Raw genomic sequence first — 23099 nt, forward strand, 5'->3', positions numbered from 1 at the left:
GTCTTTGGAGACTTCCAGCGGGGCTCCAGCGGACTTTTCCGGTCGAAATTCCGGACGACTACCAGGTCCCCTGGACGGACCTCATGCGCCTTTACATCGGTGTTGTCAGGGAAGGCTGCGGCAACCTGTGAACGACATGATTGGAGTGCAGACATCAAGGAGGCAAGGTAATCTGTCAACATGTTACAGTCAATATCAGTGATCTTTTTCGGAACGGGCGTCCCCCACATATTCGGCGGTCTGCCAAAGACCACTTCGTACGGGGATAGCCCTGATCTTGAGTGGGCGACCATTCTCATATAGAATAGTGCCACGGGCAGGGCGACTATCCAGTCAACCCCTTTTTCCTGACAGATCTTGGCAAGACGTATTTTTAGTGTCTGATTATGCCTTTCTACAAGGCCAGCTGCTTCGGGATGTCGGACACAGTGGAACCTCCACTGATATCCTAGCAAGAGGGAAACTTGTTTCATCAACTCGGACGAGAACGGCTGTCCGTTATCTGAATACACGACACGGGGCAAACCGTACCGTGGGAAGAATTCACGAACCAACTGTCTGGCAGTGGTCGGAGCAGTGTAGTCTGGGACTGGGTATGCTTCGGTCCAGCGGGACAGAGCACAAACAATTACAAGGACATACTTAAATCCTCTACAGCTATTCATCTGGATATAATCCATCTGGAGGACTTCAAAAGGGTGATCGGGAGGATGGAATCCACCTTGCTCAACAGGGACACTTTTACCTGGATTGAACTGACAACAGATCATGCAAGTACGCACTTTCTGTTTTGCTGCTGCTCGTAAGTGTTTGTTGTACCAGAGATTCTGTAAACTGTCTAACATGGCTTTCTCTCCAAGATGGGCAGGACTATGTGCTGTATTTATCATGACTTGAACCATTGAGTCGGGGAGAAACCATATGGATTTTCCCTTCGTCACCCAACCTTGATCTGTCTGAATCCCTCCTAGTTCAGTCCATTTCTTTATCTCCTCTGGGGTAGCATGTGTCTGGATATCAATTACATCTAGGGCGGGATCTCTAACTGCCATACACTGGGTCTGGACTATTGTCTTTGTCACATCAGTAGTCTGGGTGTGAGTCAGTGCTGTACGTTTTGCTGTCTGGTCTGCCAGGTCGTTACCCTGGGAAACAGAATCTGTGACTTTAGTATGTGCCTTACACTTCATGACTGATATGCCCGAGGGCAAATGTATTGCTTCTAACAGTGCTTGAATGAGGGGGCCATGTTGGATTTTGGCCCCATGAGAAGTCAGAAAACCTCGTTCTTGCCAGAGGACTCCGAAGTCGTGTACAACTCCGAAGGCATAGCGGGAATCTGTGTATATGTTAACATTTCTGTTCTTGGCTAGAATACAAGCTCGGGTCAGAGCGATGAGCTCTGCTGCTTGAGCAGACAGGGTGTCAATACGATGTGTTTCTTTAATTTCAGTTTCAGTGGTCACGGCGTACGCGGCCACTAATTCTCCTGTACTTGTTCTCATGCATGAACCATCCACATAAAGTGTCAGGTCTGGATTTGTCAATGGGACATCTGTTAAGTCTCGTCTAGGCTTAGTTACTGCATTAATTATTTCTATACAATCATGCGGAGCTGGATCTGTCATAACTGTAGGTAACAGTGTTGCTGGGTTCAGGATGCTGCAACGTCTGATTTCTATGTGTGGCTGGAATAGTGTTAATTCATAACCTGTCAGTCGTGCTATAGTTAAGTGTTGAGTCTGGGTTCTGTTTAACAAAACCTCTACAGAATGTGGTACTTGAACTGTTAACTGATGACCTAAAACAATTGAATCACTTTGTCTTATTGCTAACGCTGTTGCTGCTACTGACTTTAAGCACGCAGGGAGTGCTTGAGCTACTGAATCCAATGTACTAGAAAAATAAGCACAAGGCTTATGTGAACCTGCTTGGTCTTGAGTGAGGACAGACAACGCTGTGCCATCACGTTCTGTAACAAAAAGTGTAAACGGTTTGCTGTAACATGGTGTCGCTAAAACTGGTGCTTGGCATAAAACTTTCTTTAATTCTTCAAAAGCTTGTGTGTGTTCCTGAGTCCAAGGGAGGACAGTCGAAGTCGCTGCCTCCTGTGTTGTTAACTGGATGAGTGGTTTAGCTAGAAATGCATACTGGGGAATCCATTGTCTGCAGTACGAGGTGAGGCCTATGAAGGCCCGCACTTCCTTTTGTGTCTTGGGTTGCGGCATGTTCACAATTAACTGGATGCGATCGGGAGTGAGCTGTCTCCCCACTTTGGACAGCAAGTGACCCAAGTACACAACTTGCTGAACACAGAATTGTAGCTTCGAAGGAGACACCTTGTGTCCCTTGTCGGCCAGGAAATGTAAAACTGTCAGTGATGCTTTTTCACATTCGGGCTCACTTCGTGCGGTGATCAGCAGATCATCGACGTATTGTAGTAAAGCGGTGTTAACTGGCATTTGAATACAATCTAGTTGTCTTTTCAGTGCTTGACTATAGATGCTGGGGCTTTCTGTGAATCCTTGAGGTGCGCGCGAAAATTTGAAACTGCGTCCATTTAAACAGAATCCGAAGAGATATTGGCTCTCTGGATCAATAGGTACGCTGAAGAAGGCGTTCTTGAGATCAATTACAGTAAAGAACGTTGCTTCTGAATCAATAGCAGTCAAGAGAGATGATATATCGGGGACCACAGGATACTGTGGGATAATGCATTTATTCAATTCTCGAAGATCAATCACCAGCCGATATACTGGCGGTGCATTGGGATCAGTACGTTTAAGAATCGGAATGATGGGTGAATTACAGATATTGGAGTCGGTTTCGACGACCACTCCTTGGGCAATGAGCTCTTCAATGATTTTCAGTAAAGCCGCTACAGCATCGGGTGGTAACTTATATTGTCTGATTCTGGGTAATACAACACCTGCCTTGAGGGTAACACGGTATGGTGTAATGTGCATACATCCTACATCAGTTGGGCCTTTTGCCCACAAGTAATCAGGTACATTTTTCAATCTGACATCAAACTCACGAAGAACGTAATGACCCTTGAAATCCCGCAGAAAGAGTCTAACCCCCTCTGGGGAGCAGCATATTATAGCTCCTAGAGCCTTCAGTGTTTTAATTCCTAGCAGATTTTCGGGACATGATTTTGTTAGTAACAGGTCTGTAACACGTGATAATGGACCCACAGCCAGGGGAACTGGTTCTGATACTTCATTTACAATAGGTTGTCCTGAAAAACCAAGGGAAACATTTTGTGAGCCTGAGAGGGGTGCCCCTGGAACTTCGTCATGACTTATTGTAGTGCGACTTGCCCCTGTGTCAATTAAAAACTTTCTATCTTTCCCCAATACTTGACTGTGTACATAAGGACCTTCTTGATCTACAGGAATCTCGATAAGAGGCAAGCCACCTTCCCTCTCTAGGCTGTTTCATGTATATCTGGAATATTCGGGGTAAGCAGACTGGGCATACTGGTACATCTGTTGTGAGACTTGTTGAGTTGCAGCAATGGGCTGTGGCTGTGGTACTGCTACGGTCTGTGCTGTCTGTGCAGATGCATGCATGGGCTGTGTATTCTGTGTAGACTGATGCTGGTTATGGTCTTGTCTAGGCGGATGCGGTCTCTCTTTAGTCTTACCTGTCGCTATGTTATGTTTCAGAACTGCACATTCGTGTACGTAGTGACCTGGCTGCTTGCAATAATTGCATGTCCCTTTAACAGGAGCTGCAGCGTGACTTGTCTGGGTCGTACCTTTCCTGTGATTGTCGGATGGGACCGTCTGGGCTACTAACATTTTCATTTTCGTGTCTTTCATACGTTTCTGTTCCTGATCTTGTTCTTCCCTAATTCTGTTCTGGTGATATTGTAACATTTGTAACATCTGGGATGGCGTATTTGCTTGCCATGTACTCTCGACTTTATACACTCTATTTTTAACTAACGGTAGGGAATTCTCGACTAACTTTGATACAAAAAGATGTGGGTACGACTCGCTACTTGGCTGGAGGCCACTATTGATAATAAAACATTTCTCGAATCTTGAATAAAAGTCGCTAGTATCTTCATCATGTTTCTGTTTACAGGACGAGATTGCATCCCAATCCTCCTTTCTAGTTGTCAATAATCTGGGCAGGACCTGTACTATCAAACCTGGTAATGCTTTAGTTTTGTCCCCAAGGCCTAACCCTGGAACCCGTTTTTTCTCTTCGTCTTCGATTTCTGCCCAGGCAATCTTTGTGTCTCCCACCTCCCATTCCTTTTCCTTTAATTTCTCGAATATACCCGTAGGCAATAATACTTTCAACATTTTCATGATATCATCATATGTGTAGTCCCCCATTAATAACATGTCTTTAAGCTCTCTATGGAAACCTGCAGGGTCTTTATCATGGCATGGTACTAATTTCTTCATTTCTAACAGTTCTAATTTAGTCAGAGGCGTGTGTACATACACGCGTTTCAAAATTTTATCCTCACCCATAACAGGGTGCACTTCTCGCAAGGGGTTCTGACTTTCTATACCACTCCCGCACTGCATATGGTACATTTTCCTTTCTGGGGGTGGGGCGGGAACATATTCAGGACTTACAAAGGTGTCATATCTGCGTCGTTGTTCTAGAATTATTTGAACTAATTTAGTGCTTAGGCCTCTCCATCTATCCATCAGTAGTGCTTCTAGTGTCTCATGTAAAGGACCTGGGTCGGAATAATGTTTTCTGTACTTAATGAGAAGGTGCTGAATCATATATACCCCTGCTAATTTCTGTTCGTCGGGGGAGAGGTTCAGAAATGTCTGTGCTACGGTGTCATCATTATATATGTCTGCATTTTCGGCCCATGATACCGCTGATCGGGCTAATTCTTGTTCATCCATAGAATTGAGTACATGGTACCCAACTCGATCTCGAAGCCGTTTATCAGTTTCCTGGAACTGATGCTCAGCAGAATTCGGATTCGTTAAGGCAGAGAAGTAAACTCTCTTGCTTTCCGGACGGACACCTTTCCTAAGGTAGTTTCCCCTACCTACATATGCTATAGTACTTGTAGTTGGTTCTGGTTCTTCAGATTCTTCTTCCTCCTCGGAGGGAGCCTTTTCTTTCTCTTTCTCGTGTACTGCTATCACTGCTTTCTTAATCTTTTTATACATGGCCTCTATGCAATTTTGTCTGTCATGTTTTCCGTCGGCTATATTTTGACCCCACTTGTTCAATGCATCTAATTCACTCTGATCTGTTCCGGGCCTGTCTCGTTCTCTTATTAGACAATTTATGAAAAATCGTAATATCAGTGCTTGCATGTTAACTTTCTGTTTCTCCAGGGCATCCTTAATACTGTCGGGGTCCTTTCCCGTTTGAACGAACTCATATATTCTATCTAGACGTTCCTTCATTCCTGCATAACATAACAAACTATCAGTAGCAGATCTTAACCGTAAAGACGCTAATACCATTAAGTCGTCCTGTCCAGGTTCTGGATCATATCTACAAACTGACATATTTTCTTTTAGTGCATCAAGACGGGATGAATTAGAAGAACGGGGGGATCTGTGCGTAAGAGGACTCTGCATGCCTCTGAGATTTAATCTGTGGGTCGGTGGCGGGGTCTGGAGACCCCCGATCGCACCTCCTGAAGCGGAAGCTTGGGCATTATCTCTGTGTGTAGTCAGTATCTGGATTTGTCTTTTAGTAGGATCTGATTGAAGTGGTTTCGGTAAATCAGTTTTAGGTGAGGGAAGTGGCGGAGCTGGCGGAACGGAACTAGTCTTTTTCGGTGTCGGCTGAGAGTGATCTTGGGGGGCAGTACCACCCCCGGCCCCGTCAGTAGGCAGGGCACGAACAGGCAGATTGGTGTAAGCTGGCGCTACATCTTCGAGGTATGAATTTAGGAATATGTCTTTAGTAGTCTTATGCATTACTTTAGTTGGAACTAATGGTGACGGCAAATTTTTCGGTATTTCTGAAATGGCGTCAGGGGTACCATCGGCCAAAAGATACATGTTGTTCACTTTGCCATTTTGGATACGATCTATTTGCTCTACTTTTACTCGAATTCCCTCAGTAACTAGTTCGTTTTCTTGGGCTTTTTCTGATTCTTTAAGCCTGTCTTCTCTACGGAGTGCTCTATCAGCACGCTTACGTGATTCCTTACGCCAAAATTCTATGGCGTCTTTCTGAGATTGTCTAGCTTTCTTTTTCCGTAATATTTCTTCTACCTTTATGATGCACTCGGCATCCCATGTTCCGTTAACTGGCCATCGGTATCTTTCCTCTAGGTGTTTGGTATAATCGGTCCATAACTCGAGATACAGGATGGCGTCTATGCCATGTTTATTGTACATAAAATTACCTGGAGTGTCCCTAGGGGGGATTGGAATCTCTTCCTCTAACATCCCTTTCCTAGTTCCTATCTGCTTTAATTTGTTGAAAAACGGCATTGTGCCTACTTGATACTGGAATGCTTGATCCTTGATACTTAATGTCAACTGTAACTATTTATACAAAAACACAATAATGCACAAAAAACAATCACATTCATACCACGACATTAATCACATGAAACATTTAAAGACATAGCTAACTTCCCCCTACTCTGAATGTACCGCTCAACGATACAGATACACTGCTGTAACAGTGCAGAAATTCGGAATACTTTTATATACTGCTAAACAGTACAGATACACTGCCTAAAAACAGTGCAGACCGGACTTGCGTACCCAAACCCGTCTAGATACGACCCAGCAATGGTACTCACCGGGAAGCGCGGAAAACAGAAGGCCTTGGAAACTCGACTGGACTCGACTCGGAACTTCGGAAAACTTCGGAAAACTTCGGAAAACTTCGGAAAACTTCGGAAAACTTCGGAAAACTTCGGAAAACTGGTGGGCCTCTTCACACCTCGGACCTTGCTTCCTTCGGCTGGGCTCTGGTTGGGATCCTCCGCACTCCTCACCGCCTCGTCTGGGCACTGATCGCAGTCTTCGTCACCTCCGTGTGTCAGAGGGGGATGCAGGAAATCCTGCCAGTACACGTGTTGTCCGTCTAACTGATGGCAGGGGACACGGACTGCAACGCACCTTCCGGCGCGTGAGGTGGGGGAGGGGTCCCTGTTCGGGCGCCAAAATGATGTAAATAATTAATTTACTCTCTTAATTTCTATGCAGGTAAGTACTTAATCAATAATAACTCAATCGAAATGAAGGAAAACAGAGTCCGTGGTGTAAGAGTTTCTAAGGGTTTTATTCCTCATAAAGGAATCAGGATATCATGTTCTGACCACCACACAGGGTGTCAGAAGGGATAGATGAGCGCGCCCACGTTTATTGACAATACATAGCTTATATACTTGATTTACATCATAATGTTCAATGTAAGAGGCGTAACAGCTGAGAGAAGACAAGATAACAGTATACACGTGGTGCTAGTACATCATCAAGAGGCGTAAACTAGGCGTGTGTGCTAGAAACGTCACTGATAGGTGACGCAAGTGGGTGGCACCAAGGGGTGGTGCTAACAGAATGTTGCAATGTCAGCAGAAATCGGAAGCTTGGATGCGCGCGCAGCTGCATGACGTGTGATAGACGGGGTGCAGGGGACTTGACATTTACACTGACGGAAAGAGACAGAAGTCTGGCATGTCAGATCAACTTGTGCTTCTATCATATCTGGTATCTGATGTTTAGGAACTAAGCTATCTGGGCAGAAAGGTCTCTAGAGCAGAAGCTATTCTATACTTGCTGTGAGTGCGTGTATAAGCGCCTGAGTGTCTGTATGAGAAGCGTGGGGGCACGGGGCCTTCCATGGAAGCATGGCAACAGAGGCTATGAATTACTTGCATAAAGACAGGTTGGCCCTTTAGCCCTGTAGCTGAGGAAGGATGTTTACTGAAACTAGCAGGCTGGAATGTATCTTCGGGGAGGAAAACAGATAACTCGAAGGTTATAGTCAATCTTGGCAGGCAGCAGGCTGAGCTGAGCACGGAGGGCCGCGCTAGAAGTAAGTCAGAGTTCACGGGTACGGGGGCTGCTTGGGCAGAGGCCCTCGCAGTCAGAAGCCAGAGAAGAGGCTCGATGGCAGAGATTCAGGGCCTACGTTCAGCCAGGCTGAAAAACGTAGGAATACACTTCAAAAAGACGTTGGCATAGCATACTTAGGAACGGACCATCAAACCCATTCATGGTGGGTCTGAAAGAGGACAAGTTAACGTTGGACGCAAACGTATTTGCGTCTTCATAGCTGGTACAGGAGGGAAGTTACATGCACTTTTAACTCGTACATGGAGTCGGTGGGGTACTCGCTAGGGAACACAACATGACCATAAAATTTATATTACCTCAAGGGACAGAGTCTCTGAATTAAACAGAATACTCTCACCCAGTCAAAAGATCAGGGCTAGATCCAACACCGTTTTTTAGCTCACTGCACCATCCCAGTTTCAGAACCTGGCTGTATGCAAATTAGTCTGTTCCTGTCCCAGTGCATGATGGGAACAGGGCAAACCAAACTACAAAAGCCAATTCTTACACTGGGAAGGAAACAAGCTACCGGGGACCGGTTTCTGGCATTTCAGCCTCTTCGGCCCGGCTTGCTTGAATCCTGATGGTGCAATGAGCAAGGGACTCACATCTGAGTATACCCTTCCACGCTTAGGGTGGACAAAAATATTAACAACAAGGGGTGGTGAGGGACAGAGTCTCTGAATTAAACAGAATACTCTCACCCAGTCAAAAGATCAGGGCTAGATCCAACACCGTTTTTTAGCTCACTGCACCATCCCAGTTTCAGAACCTGGCTGTATGCAAATTAGTCTGTTCCTGTCCCAGTGCATGATGGGAACAGGGCAAACCAAACTACAAAAGCCAATTCTTACACTGGGAAGGAAACAAGCTACCGGGGACCGGTTTCTGGCATTTCAGCCTCTTCGGCCCGGCTTGCTTGAATCCTGATGGTGCAATGAGCAAGGGACTCACATCTGAGTATACCCTTCCACGCTTAGGGTGGACAAAAATATTAACAACAAGGGGTGGTGAGGGACAGAGTCTCTGAATTAAACAGAATACTCTCACCCAGTCAAAAGATCAGGGCTAGATCCAACACCGTTTTTTAGCTCACTGCACCATCCCAGTTTCAGAACCTGGCTGTATGCAAATTAGTCTGTTCCTGTCCCAGTGCATGATGGGAACAGGGCAAACCAAACTACAAAAGCCAATTCTTACACTGGGAAGGAAACAAGCTACCGGGGACCGGTTTCTGGCATTTCAGCCTCTTCGGCCCGGCTTGCTTGAATCCTGGGACTGGGTAAGAGTGGTCTGCTCAATTCAGACACTCTGTTCATCACCACCCCCTTTTCTGAATCGATTTTGGCCACTATAGGTGTGGCAGGGTATACTCAGACATGAGTCCCTTTCTCACTGCTCCATCAGGATTCAAGCAAGCCGGGCCGAAGACGGCTGAAATGCCAGAAACCGGTCCCCGGTAGCTTGTTTCCTTTCTGGTGAAGAATTGGCTTGGTAGTTTAGTCTGCTCTGTTCCCATGATGCACTGGGCCAGGGACAGATTGATTTGCATATAGCCAGGTGCTGAGCTGGGATGGGGCAGTGAGATAAATAACGGTGATGGATCAAGCCCTGATCTTTGGACTGGGTAAGAGTGGTCTGCTCAATTCAGACACTCTGTTCATCACCACCCCCTTTTCTGAATCGATTTTGGCCACTATAGGTGTGGCAGGGTATACTCAGACATGAGTCCCTTTCTCACTGCTCCATCAGGATTCAAGCAAGCCGGGCCGAAGACGGCTGAAATGCCAGAAACCGGTCCCCGGTAGCTTGTTTCCTTTCTGGTGAAGAATTGGCTTGGTAGTTTAGTCTGCTCTGTTCCCATGATGCACTGGGCCAGGGACAGATTGATTTGCATATAGCCAGGTTCTGAGCTGGGATGGGGCAGTGAGATAAATAACGGTGATGGATCAAGCCCTGATCTTTGGACTGGGTAAGAGTGGTCTGCTCAATTCAGACACTCTGTTCATCACCACCCCCTTTTCTGAATCGATTTTGGCCACTATAGGTGTGGCAGGGTATACTCAGACATGAGTCCCTTTCTCACTGCTCCATCAGGATTCAAGCAAGCCGGGCCGAAGACGGCTGAAATGCCAGAAACCGGTCCCCGGTAGCTTGTTTCCTTTCTGGTGAAGAATTGGCTTGGTAGTTTAGTCTGCTCTGTTCCCATGATGCACTGGGCCAGGGACAGATTGATTTGCATATAGCCAGGTTCTGAGCTGGGATGGGGCAGTGAGATAAATAACGGTGATGGATCAAGCCCTGATCTTTGGACTGGGTAAGAGTGGTCTGCTCAATTCAGACACTCTGTTCATCACCACCCCCTTTTCTGAATCTGCTTCAGCTCATGGCATAAGTTTATTCCTTCATCTCTAGAACACCAACAAAGGGATAGGGAAGCCTTTTCAGGATTCTGACACAGAATCCCAACTCAGAAAGCAAAGGAAAAAAAGAGTATCAAGAAGTATAAGGCTAAACTGCCCCATTTCCCAGCTCCACCAAACTTGTCAACACTACTCGAGAGCATCTGCGACAGCACGTGGGGCCTGGCTTACTAAAGACTCGTTCAAAGCACTGGCAGCAACTTGTACTAATAGGGCACATAATCCGCACTACTGCCTTAATATTCATGAGTTAGGCGACAAATTGCTACTTACTGTGATTGATGGCCCTCACGGGTATGTTGGCCTGAGAGCTCAGCAGGCCACCATGTCTGTGACTGTCTTCAATAAAGTATACTGTTTGCTGCTGCATTAGAAAAAGAAAGTTCTTGATTCACAAAAGTAAAATTTTGTGTAAATTCACAATTTTTTTGCTACTCACAAACTCAAGTTTATAATACGTTTTTGACTTTGGAGACTGCGCTTTCGGGGTGGAGAACTCCACACAATCTTATCTTTTTATGCGTGGAGCGCTCCGCTCCAACTGCGGAGTCCCTGCAGTTGTAAACCTACTAATAACTGGAAATTCATGAATTGCAAAAAAATAGTAAACCTACATAAAAGTGTAAGTTTGCCTTTGAATCGGGCCCAAAGTTTTCAACATACAGAAATGTAAAGGGACCCCCGTCTGCAAATGGCCTACCTCCCCAACTCAGGGATGGGTAATTTGTTCATGATTTGCGACCGCATTTAGGTAGCAAAAGATTGATACCTTAGTATTTTGAAAGGGCGCTTACAACATGCCCGGTCCAAAAATCAATGCCCTGACAGCTTCTACTTTTTTTATCCTGAGGAAAATTAGAAAGATCCTTTCTTTCATCCCAGTAAATTCACAATGACTGGTCATGTGCGCGTTGATATTGGCCAGATTAGATTCCTGTAATGGCCTTTACCTTAACCTGGGGGCCCAGCACCTTAGGAAACCATTCCCCTTGACCATCTGGTCGCATGCAATGCTTTCCAATGGGGCGACCAGATGGCCGGTCTTCCCTGGAAGTCCCGATGAGGTGCCATTTGCCTCCGCGATTCCAGGGAGGGTTCCAGGAGGTCGGGCTCATCGGCAGCCTGGGTCCCCTCCATCACTCTGTGCACATGGATTCTCAGAAAGCGGGGTAGCCTTCCTCCGGATTACATGGGGCAGGGTATGCCCAAACACCCCTCTCGGGATGGCGGTTTTCTGCCGGGGACCATGCTATTGCCTGGGCTAAGCCCGGGCAAGACCTACCTAGGCATTGGGGGCTCCCTCCTCCAGCCCACAGCATGGCAAAGTGCCCCGGACAGGCTCCATGGGTCCGGGGCAGTCCTCCCCCAGGTGTCTGGGCCCGAGAGCTACGAAGGTCGTCCCTGTGCCTGAGGCCCAGCCGGGGTCCCTGAGCCCACGGGAAGCGGAGCCCCCAAGCCCTGCCCTGTGTAGGCAGGAGGGAGCAGCTGGGAGTCCTGGCCATCTGGTTGCATGCAATGGTTTCCAGTGGGGCGACCAGATGGCCGGTCTTCCCTGGAAGACCCCATGAAATGCCATTTGTCTCCCCGAACCCAGGGAGGGCTCCAGGAGGTCGGGCGCGTCCGCGACCTGGGTCCCTTCCGTCACTCTGTGCGCGCGGGTTCCCAGAAAGAAGGGGAGCCTTCCTCTGGATTACTAGGGACAGAGTATGCCCGGACATCTCTCTGGGCTTGCGGTTCTCTCCCGGGGACCAGATGGGCTATGCCCGGGCAACACATCCCTAGGCATATGGGGCTCACTCCTCCGGCCCATGGCATGGAAACATGCCCGGAACGGGCTCCATGGGTCCCAGGCAGTCCTCCCCCGGGCATCCTGGGCTCCCTCCTCCAGGCCAACGGCATGGCAAAGTGCCCGGGACGTGCTCCATGGTTCCCCGGCAGACTTCCCCCGGGCGTCCGAGGCTCCCTCCTCCAGGCCAATGGTGTGGCAAAGTGCCCAGGATGAGGTCCATGGGTCCCGGGCAGTTCTCCCCTGGGGCGTCCGGGGCTCTCTCCTCCAGGCCAACGGCTTGGCAAAGTGCCCGGGACGGGCTCCATGGGTCTCAGGCAGTCCTCCCCACGGGCGTCTGAGGCTCCCTCCTCCGGGCCAACAGCATGGTAAAGTGCCCAGGACAGGCTCCATTGGTCCCAGGCAGTCCTCCCCCGGGCGTCTGAGCCCGAGAGCTCCGGCAGACCTCCCGTGCCTGAGGCCCAGCAAGGGTCACCGAGCCCAGGGGAAGCGGAGTACCCGAGCCCTGCCCTGTGTATGCAGGCGGGAGCAGCTGGGAGTCCTTTCGGTCTCGGCCATCTGGTCGCACCTTTCCCCTGGGCTATCTGGTCGTACGCAATGCTTTCCAATAGTGCGACCAGATGGCCGGTCTTCCCTGGAAGCCCGGATGAGGTGCCATTTGCCTCCCCGCTGCCATGGTGGGCTCCAGGAGGTCGGGCACCTCCACGGCCTGGCACCTCTGCGGCCTGGGTCCCCTCCGTCACTCTGTGCGTGCGGGTTCCCAGAAAGCGGGTTAGCCTTCCTCTGAATTACTAGGGGCAGGGTATGCCCGGACACCCCTCCTGGGCTGGCGGTTCTCTGCCGGGGATCAGGTGGGCTATTCCCCGTCAACACCTTCCTAGGCATCTAGGGCTCCCTCCTCGGGCCCACAGCATGGCAAAGTGCCTGGGACAGGCTCCTTGGTTCCCGGGCAGTCCTCCCACAGGCATCTGGGGCTCCCTCCTCCAGGCCAATGGTGTGGCAAAGTGCCTGGGACGGGCTCCATGGTTCCCGGGCAGTCTTCCCCCTGCATCCGGGGCTCCCTCCTCCTGGCCAACAGAGTGGCAAAGTGCCCGGGACAGGCTCCATGGTTCCCAAGCAATCCTCCCCCGGGCATTCAGAGCTCCCTCCTCCGTGCCAGTGGCATGGCAAAGTGCCCAGGACAGGCTCCATCGTTCCTGGGCAGTCCTCCCCCGGGCATCCGGGGTTCCCTCCTCCAGGCCAAGGGCATGGCTAAGCGCCAGGGATGGGCGCCATGTTTCCCGGGCAGTCCTCCCCCAGGCGTCCGGGGCTCCCTCCTCCGGGCCAATGGCATGGCAAAGTCCCGGGGCGAGCTCTATGGGTCCCGGACAGTCCTCCCGAGAGCCGTCTGGGCCCGAGAGCTCTGGTGGTCATCCCCGTGCCTGAGGCCCAGCCAGGGTCCCCGAGCCCACAGGAAGTGGAGCCCCCGAGCCTTGCCCTGCATAGGCAGGCGAGAGCAGCTGGGAGTCCTTTCAGACTCGGCCATCTGGTCGCACCTTTCTCCTTGGCCACCTGGTCACACGCAATGCTTTGCAATGGGGCGACCAGATGGCCGTATATATCATGGCTATATATCTTTCAGGGGGAGTGCCAGTGATGGTGGGGCAGTGATGCTGGGGGCGGCAGTGAATGCTGGGGGCGGCAGTGATGCTGGGGGCGGCAGTGATGCTGGGGGCGGCAGTGATGCTGGGGGCGGCAGTGATGGTGGCAGCAGTGATGGGGGGCAGTAATGGGGGGCAGTGATGGGGGGGGGCAGTGATGCTGGGGCAGTGATGGTGGCGGCAGTGATGGCGGCACAGCACAGGCAGGAAGCGCCTGTCAGGGACAGACCTGTGTTTACAACCTGCGTGATGAGGCTGGAGGCAGAAGCCTGTCTGTCCTGGAGAGAACATCCGGGTCAAAGGATGCATGTTATACCTGTGCACTTCCTTGCGTGGTTTGTGTTTTCTTTGATGAGTACATGCTGGGCCAGGTCCGACAAGGGGCTCCTTGGTAGTGGATATCACGCCCCTGGTGGCAGGAAAGCACCAATTCAGAATGGTGTTTGCTCTTTATATTGATTTCACAAAATGTATTTGTGCGGCTGAAGATTCGCGAAGTTTTTGGCATCATTCTGTGAATTTGTTCATAAATATGCGCCCTAATGTTTCAGTGAAAAGGGAGCTGCTGTCTCTAGGACACTTAAGACACACGATTACTAACCATGTCAGTATAAGAGCTATAAATGTACTTTAAATAATTACAACTCAGAAATATTTGCATTTATATCTCTTTACATCTTTTTCCTTAAAGGGAATATTCAGAAGCCAGCATCCAAAAATATTGCTCCCGTTTATTGAACTGGAACAGTTTCTTGAAAAGGAGAAGCGAATCCTCCTCACCCACTTGGAGAAGGAACATCAAGAGACCCTCAAGAAGAATCAGGGGAAAGTGCCAGCTTTGGAGAAGCAACAGAACTTCTTCACCAAACTGCTGACAGAAATTGAAGAGCGGTGTCTCCTGCCAGACATCGATTTCCTGAAGGTGAGAAGGGATCAGAGCTGTAATGAACTAGAGTTAATCTTTACTTATTGAGGGCTAGGCCCTAGAGGGCACACGCACAACTCTACATATCATTCAGGGGGAGTGGGCAGAAAGTGCATGCTGAGGAACTTGACTAGAGAGGCAGAATGCAGCAAATGGTTTGTTATGTTATGTGTATTTGTAGAGCGTACTATCGCCCGCGAGGGGTATCCTGGCACTGGACATGGAGTAACTGAAGTAGAGAAGGGGTAGCTACCTACAGAACTGGACGAAAAGTGTTTATTTTGCCATGAAATCAGCGACATACCATGCACAACCATCATAGTTGCTGGGGTTCAAGATACCTGGCCTGATCCCCATATTCCACCCCGCTCCTCAATCCACTTTGCTGGTTCACCTCGTATTCTTTCTTGTGGAAGAGCCTTGTGCCGGAGTCCCGTTACAGGTGCTTCATAGGACTTTGCTCGCTGCTTCCCGACAGGATTCAAGGCTTTGGGAACCTGAAGGATCCATCACGTGTAGTTCTCGGCTGTGATTGGTTAAAGCCCCCCCTAATGAGCAGGCCATGGCACAACCGACTGTTGGTGCCAGTCGTTGACTACATAAGACATTTAGGGCCTGCTTTAGATCTTGGTGGGACTACCGACCTCGCACCGCGGCGACTACCGACCTCGCACCGTGGCGACTACCGACCTCGCACCGTGGCGACTACCGACCTCGCACCGTGGCGACTACCGACCTCGCACCGCGGCAGCTACCGACCTCGCACCGCGGTGACTACCGACCTTGCACCGCGGCGACTACCGACTTCGCACCGCGGCAACTACCGGCGTCGCACCACGGCAACTACCGGCGTCGCACCGCGGCAACTACCGGCGTCGCACCACGGCGACTACCGACCTCGCACCGTGGCAACTACCGACCTCGCACTGCGGCAACTACCGACCTCGCACTGCGGCAACTACCGGTGTCGCACCGCGGCAACTACCGGCGTCGCACCACGGCAACTACCGGCGTCGCACCGTGTTGAATACCGACGGCGCACCACGGCAACTACCAACCTCGCACCGCGGCGACTACTGACGTCGTACCGCGGCGACTACCGGCATCACACCGTGGCAACTACCGGCTTTGCACCGCGGCGACTACCGACCTCGCAACGCCGCGACTACCGACTTCGCACAGCCGCGACTACCAACCTCGCACCACAGCAACTACCGGCGTCGCACTGCGGCGACTACTGACCTCTCACTGCGGCAACTACCGGCGTCGCACTGCGGCGACTACCGACCTCTCACTGCGGCAACTACCGGCTTTGCACCGCGGCGACTACCGACCTCGCAACGCCGCGACTACCGACTTCGCACAGCTGCGACTACCAACCTCGCACCACGGCAACTACCGGCGTCGCACTGCGGCGACTACCGACCTCTCACTGCGGCAACTACCGGTGTCGCACTGCGGCGACTACCGACCTCTCACTGCGGCAACTACTGGCGTCGCACTGCGGCGACTACTGACATCGCACAGCGGCGACTACCGACATCGCACCGCGGCGACTACTGGCTTCGCACCGTGGCTTCAAGTGCTCCATGAAGCTGACAGCTGTCAGCCCGCTGTAATTAGATGTTGCGGCAATAGACCATACACCACCTTGGCAGTGGTCTTCTGTGCTGGCTAGCAGTACTCCCTTGCCCTCAGGCCGTCAGGTTTGTGCCAAGCGGATTTATAAGTCCTGCTGTGCTGGCGGAGTCCTGGCTGTGGTTCGCTGAGTGAGTTCCTGGTGGAGTGGAGACTGGTAAGCATAACTTATTGCTGTGTCTATACACTTGTATGTGATGTTTGCACGATTGGATGTTTTCTGAAAAAGTAGATCAGGTGGGTTAAATGACTCCATTGACTGGAATAGGGTAGGCAGATGACCCCAGCCTCACGACTTGAGACATACTGTAAGGAGGTGACATACATTGAACCGCGTGGGCACCATCAGTAAAATGGACCAGCTACCTATAGCTAATATGGGCCAACTTGGGGCACAAAACAGGTACATATATAAGAAGCGAGGAAGTAATGGCTGCCTACCCCTGACGCTGGCGGAATTAATTTCAGTTCAGAAGGGTTGAACCCCGAGTGGTATGTGTGCAATCTTGGTTCCCTGTGTGTGGGGGTGTTTTTTATGCATATTCAGGGATCTAGGGCTTCAATGCAAAGCTTTTTCAGTAGGCCATGAGTGGGCTGATAGATCAGCCGTCACTTATTCTTGCCCCTTCAGAATGCAGGTTTAGTTAAAAGTGCAAAGTGTTTGTAGGGTTCATGATATGCTGTGTATATAAATAGGCACTATTGGGAGATGGCGGCATGGCGCCCGCTGTGACTGAGCGTGTGGCTGGGATATGGCTGGAATTGCCCCCAGGAGTCCGTGGCCTCCGGTGAACTTGTTGGTGACGTCTGAGCATGGAGAACCCCCTCCCCGGTCCCGCGGTCACCGATCAGTTGCTATGCTGCTCGTTTCCATCCGGAGGATGGGGAGGAGCCTCCCTCCGGTCCGGTCCGGTCCTTGCAGGGTGCTCGGGTCTCCGGTGCCTGTGGAGCGTTGGAGCGCAGACAGCTGGCGTAGCGGTAAGAGAGGAGGCTTTTCTTGATACAGATACAAGACGCTGGGTCTCGTTACAGATAGACGCTTTCTGTATTTAACAGCGGGACAATCAACAGGTAATATGCGTCAGTATACAGACCTGGCCCGTTTCCCCACGATTCCGAAGACATGTCCTTTTCAGATCGCGATGGGAGTACACTTTTAAATCCACCTCTAACTAGGGTGACCAACTGGCATTGGTGCAAATTCAGGACGGTGAGTGTAAAAATTCAGGACAAAGGGTCGAAATTCAGGACACAAATTCAGGACAGGAGGTCAAAATTCAGGACAAAACTACAGGACAATTTGATACGTTTTACAGACACATCAGAGGTCGCGCAATACTATAGAAGTAAGCCCAGCCATATCCAAACATATTCAACAATTTGCAAACCTATCCATCATGCATCCTTCCATCTATCATTTCACTCATCCATCCCTCCATCCACCCTTTCACTCATCCATCCATTATCCATCCATCCACGCTTTCACCCTATCCATCTGTACACTCATCCATCCACTCTTCCACCCACCCATCCATTTATTTATTTATTTATTTTCAAAGTTTTATATAGCGCGAACAAGATCTTCGCAGATATCAGAGCGCTACATAGAGGGGTACATGAGGGAACATAGTTAAACAAATAAATCAATAGATCACCCAGTACAAATAGGTGGCTGCAAAGCCAATCATGTGAGTAATAAGACAACTCATACTAATAAGTAAAGGGGTCATACATGTCCATTCACTCATCCATCCAGCCATTTACCCTTTCACACATCCAGCCATCCTTTCACTTACTCATCCATCCACTCACCCTTCCACCCATTCACCCTTTTAGTCATCCATCCATCCTCCCTTTCTCTCTCCATCAACCCTTTCACTTAGCCATCCTTCCTTCCATCCATCCACCCACTCATCCATCTACTAATCCACTCATGAATCCATCCATTGACCCTATCACTCATCCATCCTTTCTCTCATCCATTTATCCTTTCACTCCTTCACTCATCTATTTATCCTTTTGTCCATCTACCCTCCCTTTCACTCACTCATCCATCCGTGCATCCACCCTTTCACTCATTCGTCCATCCATTCACCCTTGCATTTATAAATTCATCAACCCATCCATCATGTCACTCATCCATCCTCCCACTCACTCACTCATCATCCACCTTTTCACTCATCCATGCTTTCACTCACCCATCCACCCTTTTACCCATCCAGCTACCCTTCCACCCATACATCCCGCTATTTCCCTTTTCTCTCTTCCCTCCTTCCACTCACTCATCAATCCATCCATCCTCTCTCATTATCCATCTATTCAATCTTTCATTCATCCATTCACCCTTTCACTAATTCATCCAGCCATCCCTTCACTTACTCACTCGCCCACCTTTTCATATTAATTTTGAGCTGAGCCTTTTTGACAAGAGGCCCCTCAAGAACTTCACCTGCGCTGCATGAGCCATTCCAGGACTGGGACAGAAGCCACCCAGGGCAGAGACAGGATCCACCACAGGGGGGGACAGGAGCCATCACAGGCGGCGGGGGAGGGGGGGTGGAGGTGGGGGGGGGAGCCATCACTGGGGCGGGGAAGGAGCCATCACAGGAGGGGGAACAGGATCCACCAGGGTGGGCATGCAGTATTCTAGTATAATCTTGGTCTCTTCCGGGTGGGGTAGGGCTCTTTCCAAAATGTTAGTTTTGCCATCCCCCACTGTGATGTACAGCACTTACAGGAGATACTCCAGGAGACTGATTGTCCTCCATATTTTGTTAATCAGTGTGGGTGCGATTGTGCCATTTCTTTATTTTATTACATTAAGACTGCATGTTTGAAGAACTGAGGTTTGTTCACAATGTAGTGACAATATTTAATTAAGCTCTGTGAAGAGAACCAGTGCTGCGCCGCTGTGTAATCAGGGCCGGTTCTAGGATGTTTGGGGCCCTGGGCAGTAAGGAAATGTGTGAAGCCCTCCTAAATCGCAGAGACATGGCGCATTCAGGGCTGTTTGCATCTGAATAGATGCCCCTGCTCCTGAAGCTGCAGCCCCTCCCTCTCAGTCACCTTCAAGCACCTCTTAACGGGTCATCAAGGGCTGGAGGTGTGAGGTTTGCCATCCCGCTGTGACGCTTCAATGCTGCTGGTTTCTGAGCTTTGGAACAGAGTCGAGAAGGGAGGTGGGTGGGAGCTGTGCCTGCTGTAGGGTAGTGCGACCGGTGCCTGGGGTTAAAATTACGGACAAATGGCGTCCGTTAAAGAATCCTTCACGGACAACGGGCAGACGGCCGAAATTACGGACTGTCCGTGAAATTTACGGACGGTTGGTCACCCTACCTCTAACTCTTATCAATCAAACGATGTTGGAGGATTAATAAGACTTTTCACCATTACGTTAAGGACGGTGAAGCTGTATTTATGTCCATTCACAGGTGCACTGTTTCGCTGCACTGTACCCTGCGGGGAGGCAAAGTTTTACCCCCTTGGTGAGTTGCTGGTAGGAGTCCACCTGGCAACCAGACTGTAATCAAGTCATTCTGTGATAACTCATCGCATGAGTTGTGCTGCAACCTGAAAGTGTCAACACATGAGAACTGTCTACAAATGTTGTTCTCCCCTGTCTCTGGCACTACCATTCTCTCCCCCATTGTTTTTTATCAACCATTACAGATTCAAAGCATCAGTGAGGTGGAGATCCGTCCCCGCGCCCTGATGAAATTGGCGATAATTGTGTGGGCAATGAAACATGTTGTTGTTGAAGTTAAAATGGTCTAATTATGCCACTTCTTTTAACTGAGTGTATTAAAATAAAGAATGTGTGGAATAGTTGTTCATATTTTATTTGGAGGTTTATTCACTTTCCTTTACACTACGGGGGCTAGACGTTCGATAGAAGACACCATTATCCACACGTGATTATGTTTTCTCACCACTTCAAGCGCGCCTAAGAGTTAGGTTACACTTCTTTTCTTTCTAATAAGTTTCTATCAAGAGAGTCGCAATGATGACAGAAAGATCAAACTGGTGAGAACCAACCAGTAGCTCCATGGATGGTGCATGCGTGAGGAACTTTGTGACTTCTCTCACATTTTGTTCTTTGGTGGCTGTGAGATTATCTATGGATGGTTGAACAAAAAAAATGAAACGAGAAAAACTTAGAGGTAGGCATGACTAAATAATTTAGCATAGCCAAGCATGTGAGTTTACAATACCAGCTTAATACAAGTTACAAAAATCTAAAGTGTTTTGTCGATCGAGGTCATTTTTGAATAGATTCTGCGAGTGGAGAGCGACCTCTTGCTCCCATCTTTTGATGATTTTTGCATGAACACACTATTGAATTGCCACCCACAGGCACCACTAGCACAACATCCCCAAGCATCATAACAGCAATATTTTTCTGTGTCAATACAGGTGGTTTCAATTTCTCTTGATAGGTAGGAAAATGAACAATATTGCATTTCAGAGAAATATTGTCTGTAAAAGAAATGCAGAAAAACACGAGACTAGGACAATTGTCAACTCATGATGCATGGGACAATTGTACAAGTAGCTTACCTTCGATCTCGCAACATAGAAGTCATTTGCCATCGTGGTTGAGTTGGAGCAGCAAAGGAGGTACCTAGATGATGGGGTACAAGATGTAAATGTAAATGTAAAAAAGGTACGTTTTTACCTAATGTCCTTGGATTCCCCCAACTCAGATTAGGAGGGATTCCTGCTACAGTTGACTCAATGAAAAGGCACATTGTGATTGGCTTGGCAGTAACCTTGGCTACAGTGCCGCTGATAGCCGCTTCTGCCTATAATGCCATCGACGCAGGTGACAAATCCAGGCGGGGTCGTCGGGACTATGGTAGTTTTTCGTCCATAGACTCACAGGCATCTAAACACAGCAGGCAGACTGGCAATTACGCCGGCGGTGAAGCCATCATAAAAGGCAGAGGCATAGCCTGATCCGACAAGATCTAAATCAATCTCTTAGTCTATGACTGCACACTGTATCACTTCACTGTACTTACTGCTAATCTGATCGAGACTTCTAGCTGCAGATTCCTTACCTTTGAAATTCCCAGCCGTCAGACTGGATCCGCAAACTTTTCCATGAGCAGTACCCTTGTGCGCCATTGAGTGGCTTTGTTCTGTACCATGTGGCCTCATTGGCTTTGTTGATGTGCGGACATCGGTTCTTTTCTTTCTGCACCAGTTAGCATTGATCTGGAGAAGAGCTACCCCTTTGTCGCTTTTTGACAGACTTTTCTTGATATTTTGTCAAAAATTCTTTGTTTGTGTGTCAACGGAATGTCCTATAGGAAGATAGGGTTCAGGCCGCGTGGCACCTGTCACCGCACCATTTCAATTACCGACCTGCACCATGTGTGCTTATGGTGTCTAAAGGACGACCATGACTCAAAGTCGTTCAGACTGTCGGACCATGACGCCGCTTCCTCAAAAGCTTTGAGGAAGCGGTCCTTAAAGATGCTTACGGCCTGACCGTCGACACCATCTAGCGCAACTCCTATGAGGTCTCGGTATCGATCTAGAAGAAGGTCGCAGGACCACTACAGGAGCTCCAAGTCCTCTTCTTCAGACTCGAGGTTCTTAGGACACTCTGGGAAGAGGCACAAGAAGAAGATGATGTCTAAACACTTTGACTTCACCTCATCCGTCAATTGACAAGACGAGTGGGGAACATCAATGTTGCAGGTCATAGTTTGCACTTCGCGCCCCCATTTCCGGCGAGCCGGATTGATCTCTACTCAAATGAGATTTACAAGGCCATGCGACCCGTGGGGTTGGGGAGGAAGGCTCCATCAGGTTACTCTCCAATGGCTCTGTCCTCTGCTCTGACGGAGTCTCAATGATTCAATCTTGGATCAACACCTTATCCGGTGCTAGTCCCGATGTCAGTGCTCCCGGTGCCGCTGGTTCCCAACGGCTGCACCAGTCCCATTCTCATCCCTGGCGACAAGAGCTTGTGGGTCACTGGGACCCTTCAGAACACTAGTTGTACACCCCTAGTGACACTTTGGACTGGTATGATCATCTTGGAGAACCCAATGAACTGGACACCTCTCCAGATACTGTTTGCTCTCTCCACCTACCGTAGCTATGAAAGAGGGATCTTCTTATGCAATGGTGACAAAGGGCTTCAGCCTGGGGCTTCTTCATCTGAACCCCTATTGCTCTACAATGAGGATCTCGCTGATGTCCTTCTGGGAACTCAGTCAACCCCCCACTCAATGATTCAAAACACAATATGTCCTGACCCTCTTTCAATAGCAGATTCAAAACAGGGGGTGGTGATGGACGGAGCATCTGAATCAATCAAACACTCACACCCAGTCAAAAGATCTGGGTTTGATCCCCCTTTTGTACCGCTTTTGGCCGCCATAAGTGTGGCAGGGTATACTCAGACGTGAGTCCCTTGCTCACTTTGCCACTGGATTCAAGCAAGCCGGGCTGAAGATGGCTGGAATGCCAGAAACCGGTCCTCGGAAGCTTGTTTCCGGTCCAGGGAAGACATGACTTGGCAGTTCGGGCTGGACTGTTCCCATGAGGCACAGGGTCAGACTGATTTGCATATAGCCATGTCTGAACTGGGGTGGCAGAGTGGGCTAAAGAACGGTGATGGATTAAACCCAGATCTTTTGACTGGGTGTG

The 23099-nt window shown here is 49.4% G+C and overlaps 1 protein-coding gene across 1 annotated transcript in view; it reads left to right on the forward strand.

The window, feature by feature from the left end:
• LOC147668722 (E3 ubiquitin-protein ligase TRIM11-like) overlaps positions 1 to 23099 on the forward strand; it is a 193275-nt gene that overhangs the window by 111091 nt on the left and 59085 nt on the right. The window contains exon 3 of the mRNA XM_086948473.1: positions 14565 to 14795. Coding sequence (XP_086804599.1) covers positions 14565 to 14795 — 231 coding nt within the window. The remainder of the gene's footprint in view (positions 1 to 14564; positions 14796 to 23099) is intronic.

This window comes from Lissotriton vulgaris, unplaced genomic scaffold (genome assembly GCF_964263255.1).
Source record: "Lissotriton vulgaris unplaced genomic scaffold, aLisVul1.2 SCAFFOLD_494, whole genome shotgun sequence".
NCBI classification, from domain to species: domain Eukaryota; kingdom Metazoa; phylum Chordata; class Amphibia; order Caudata; family Salamandridae; genus Lissotriton; species Lissotriton vulgaris.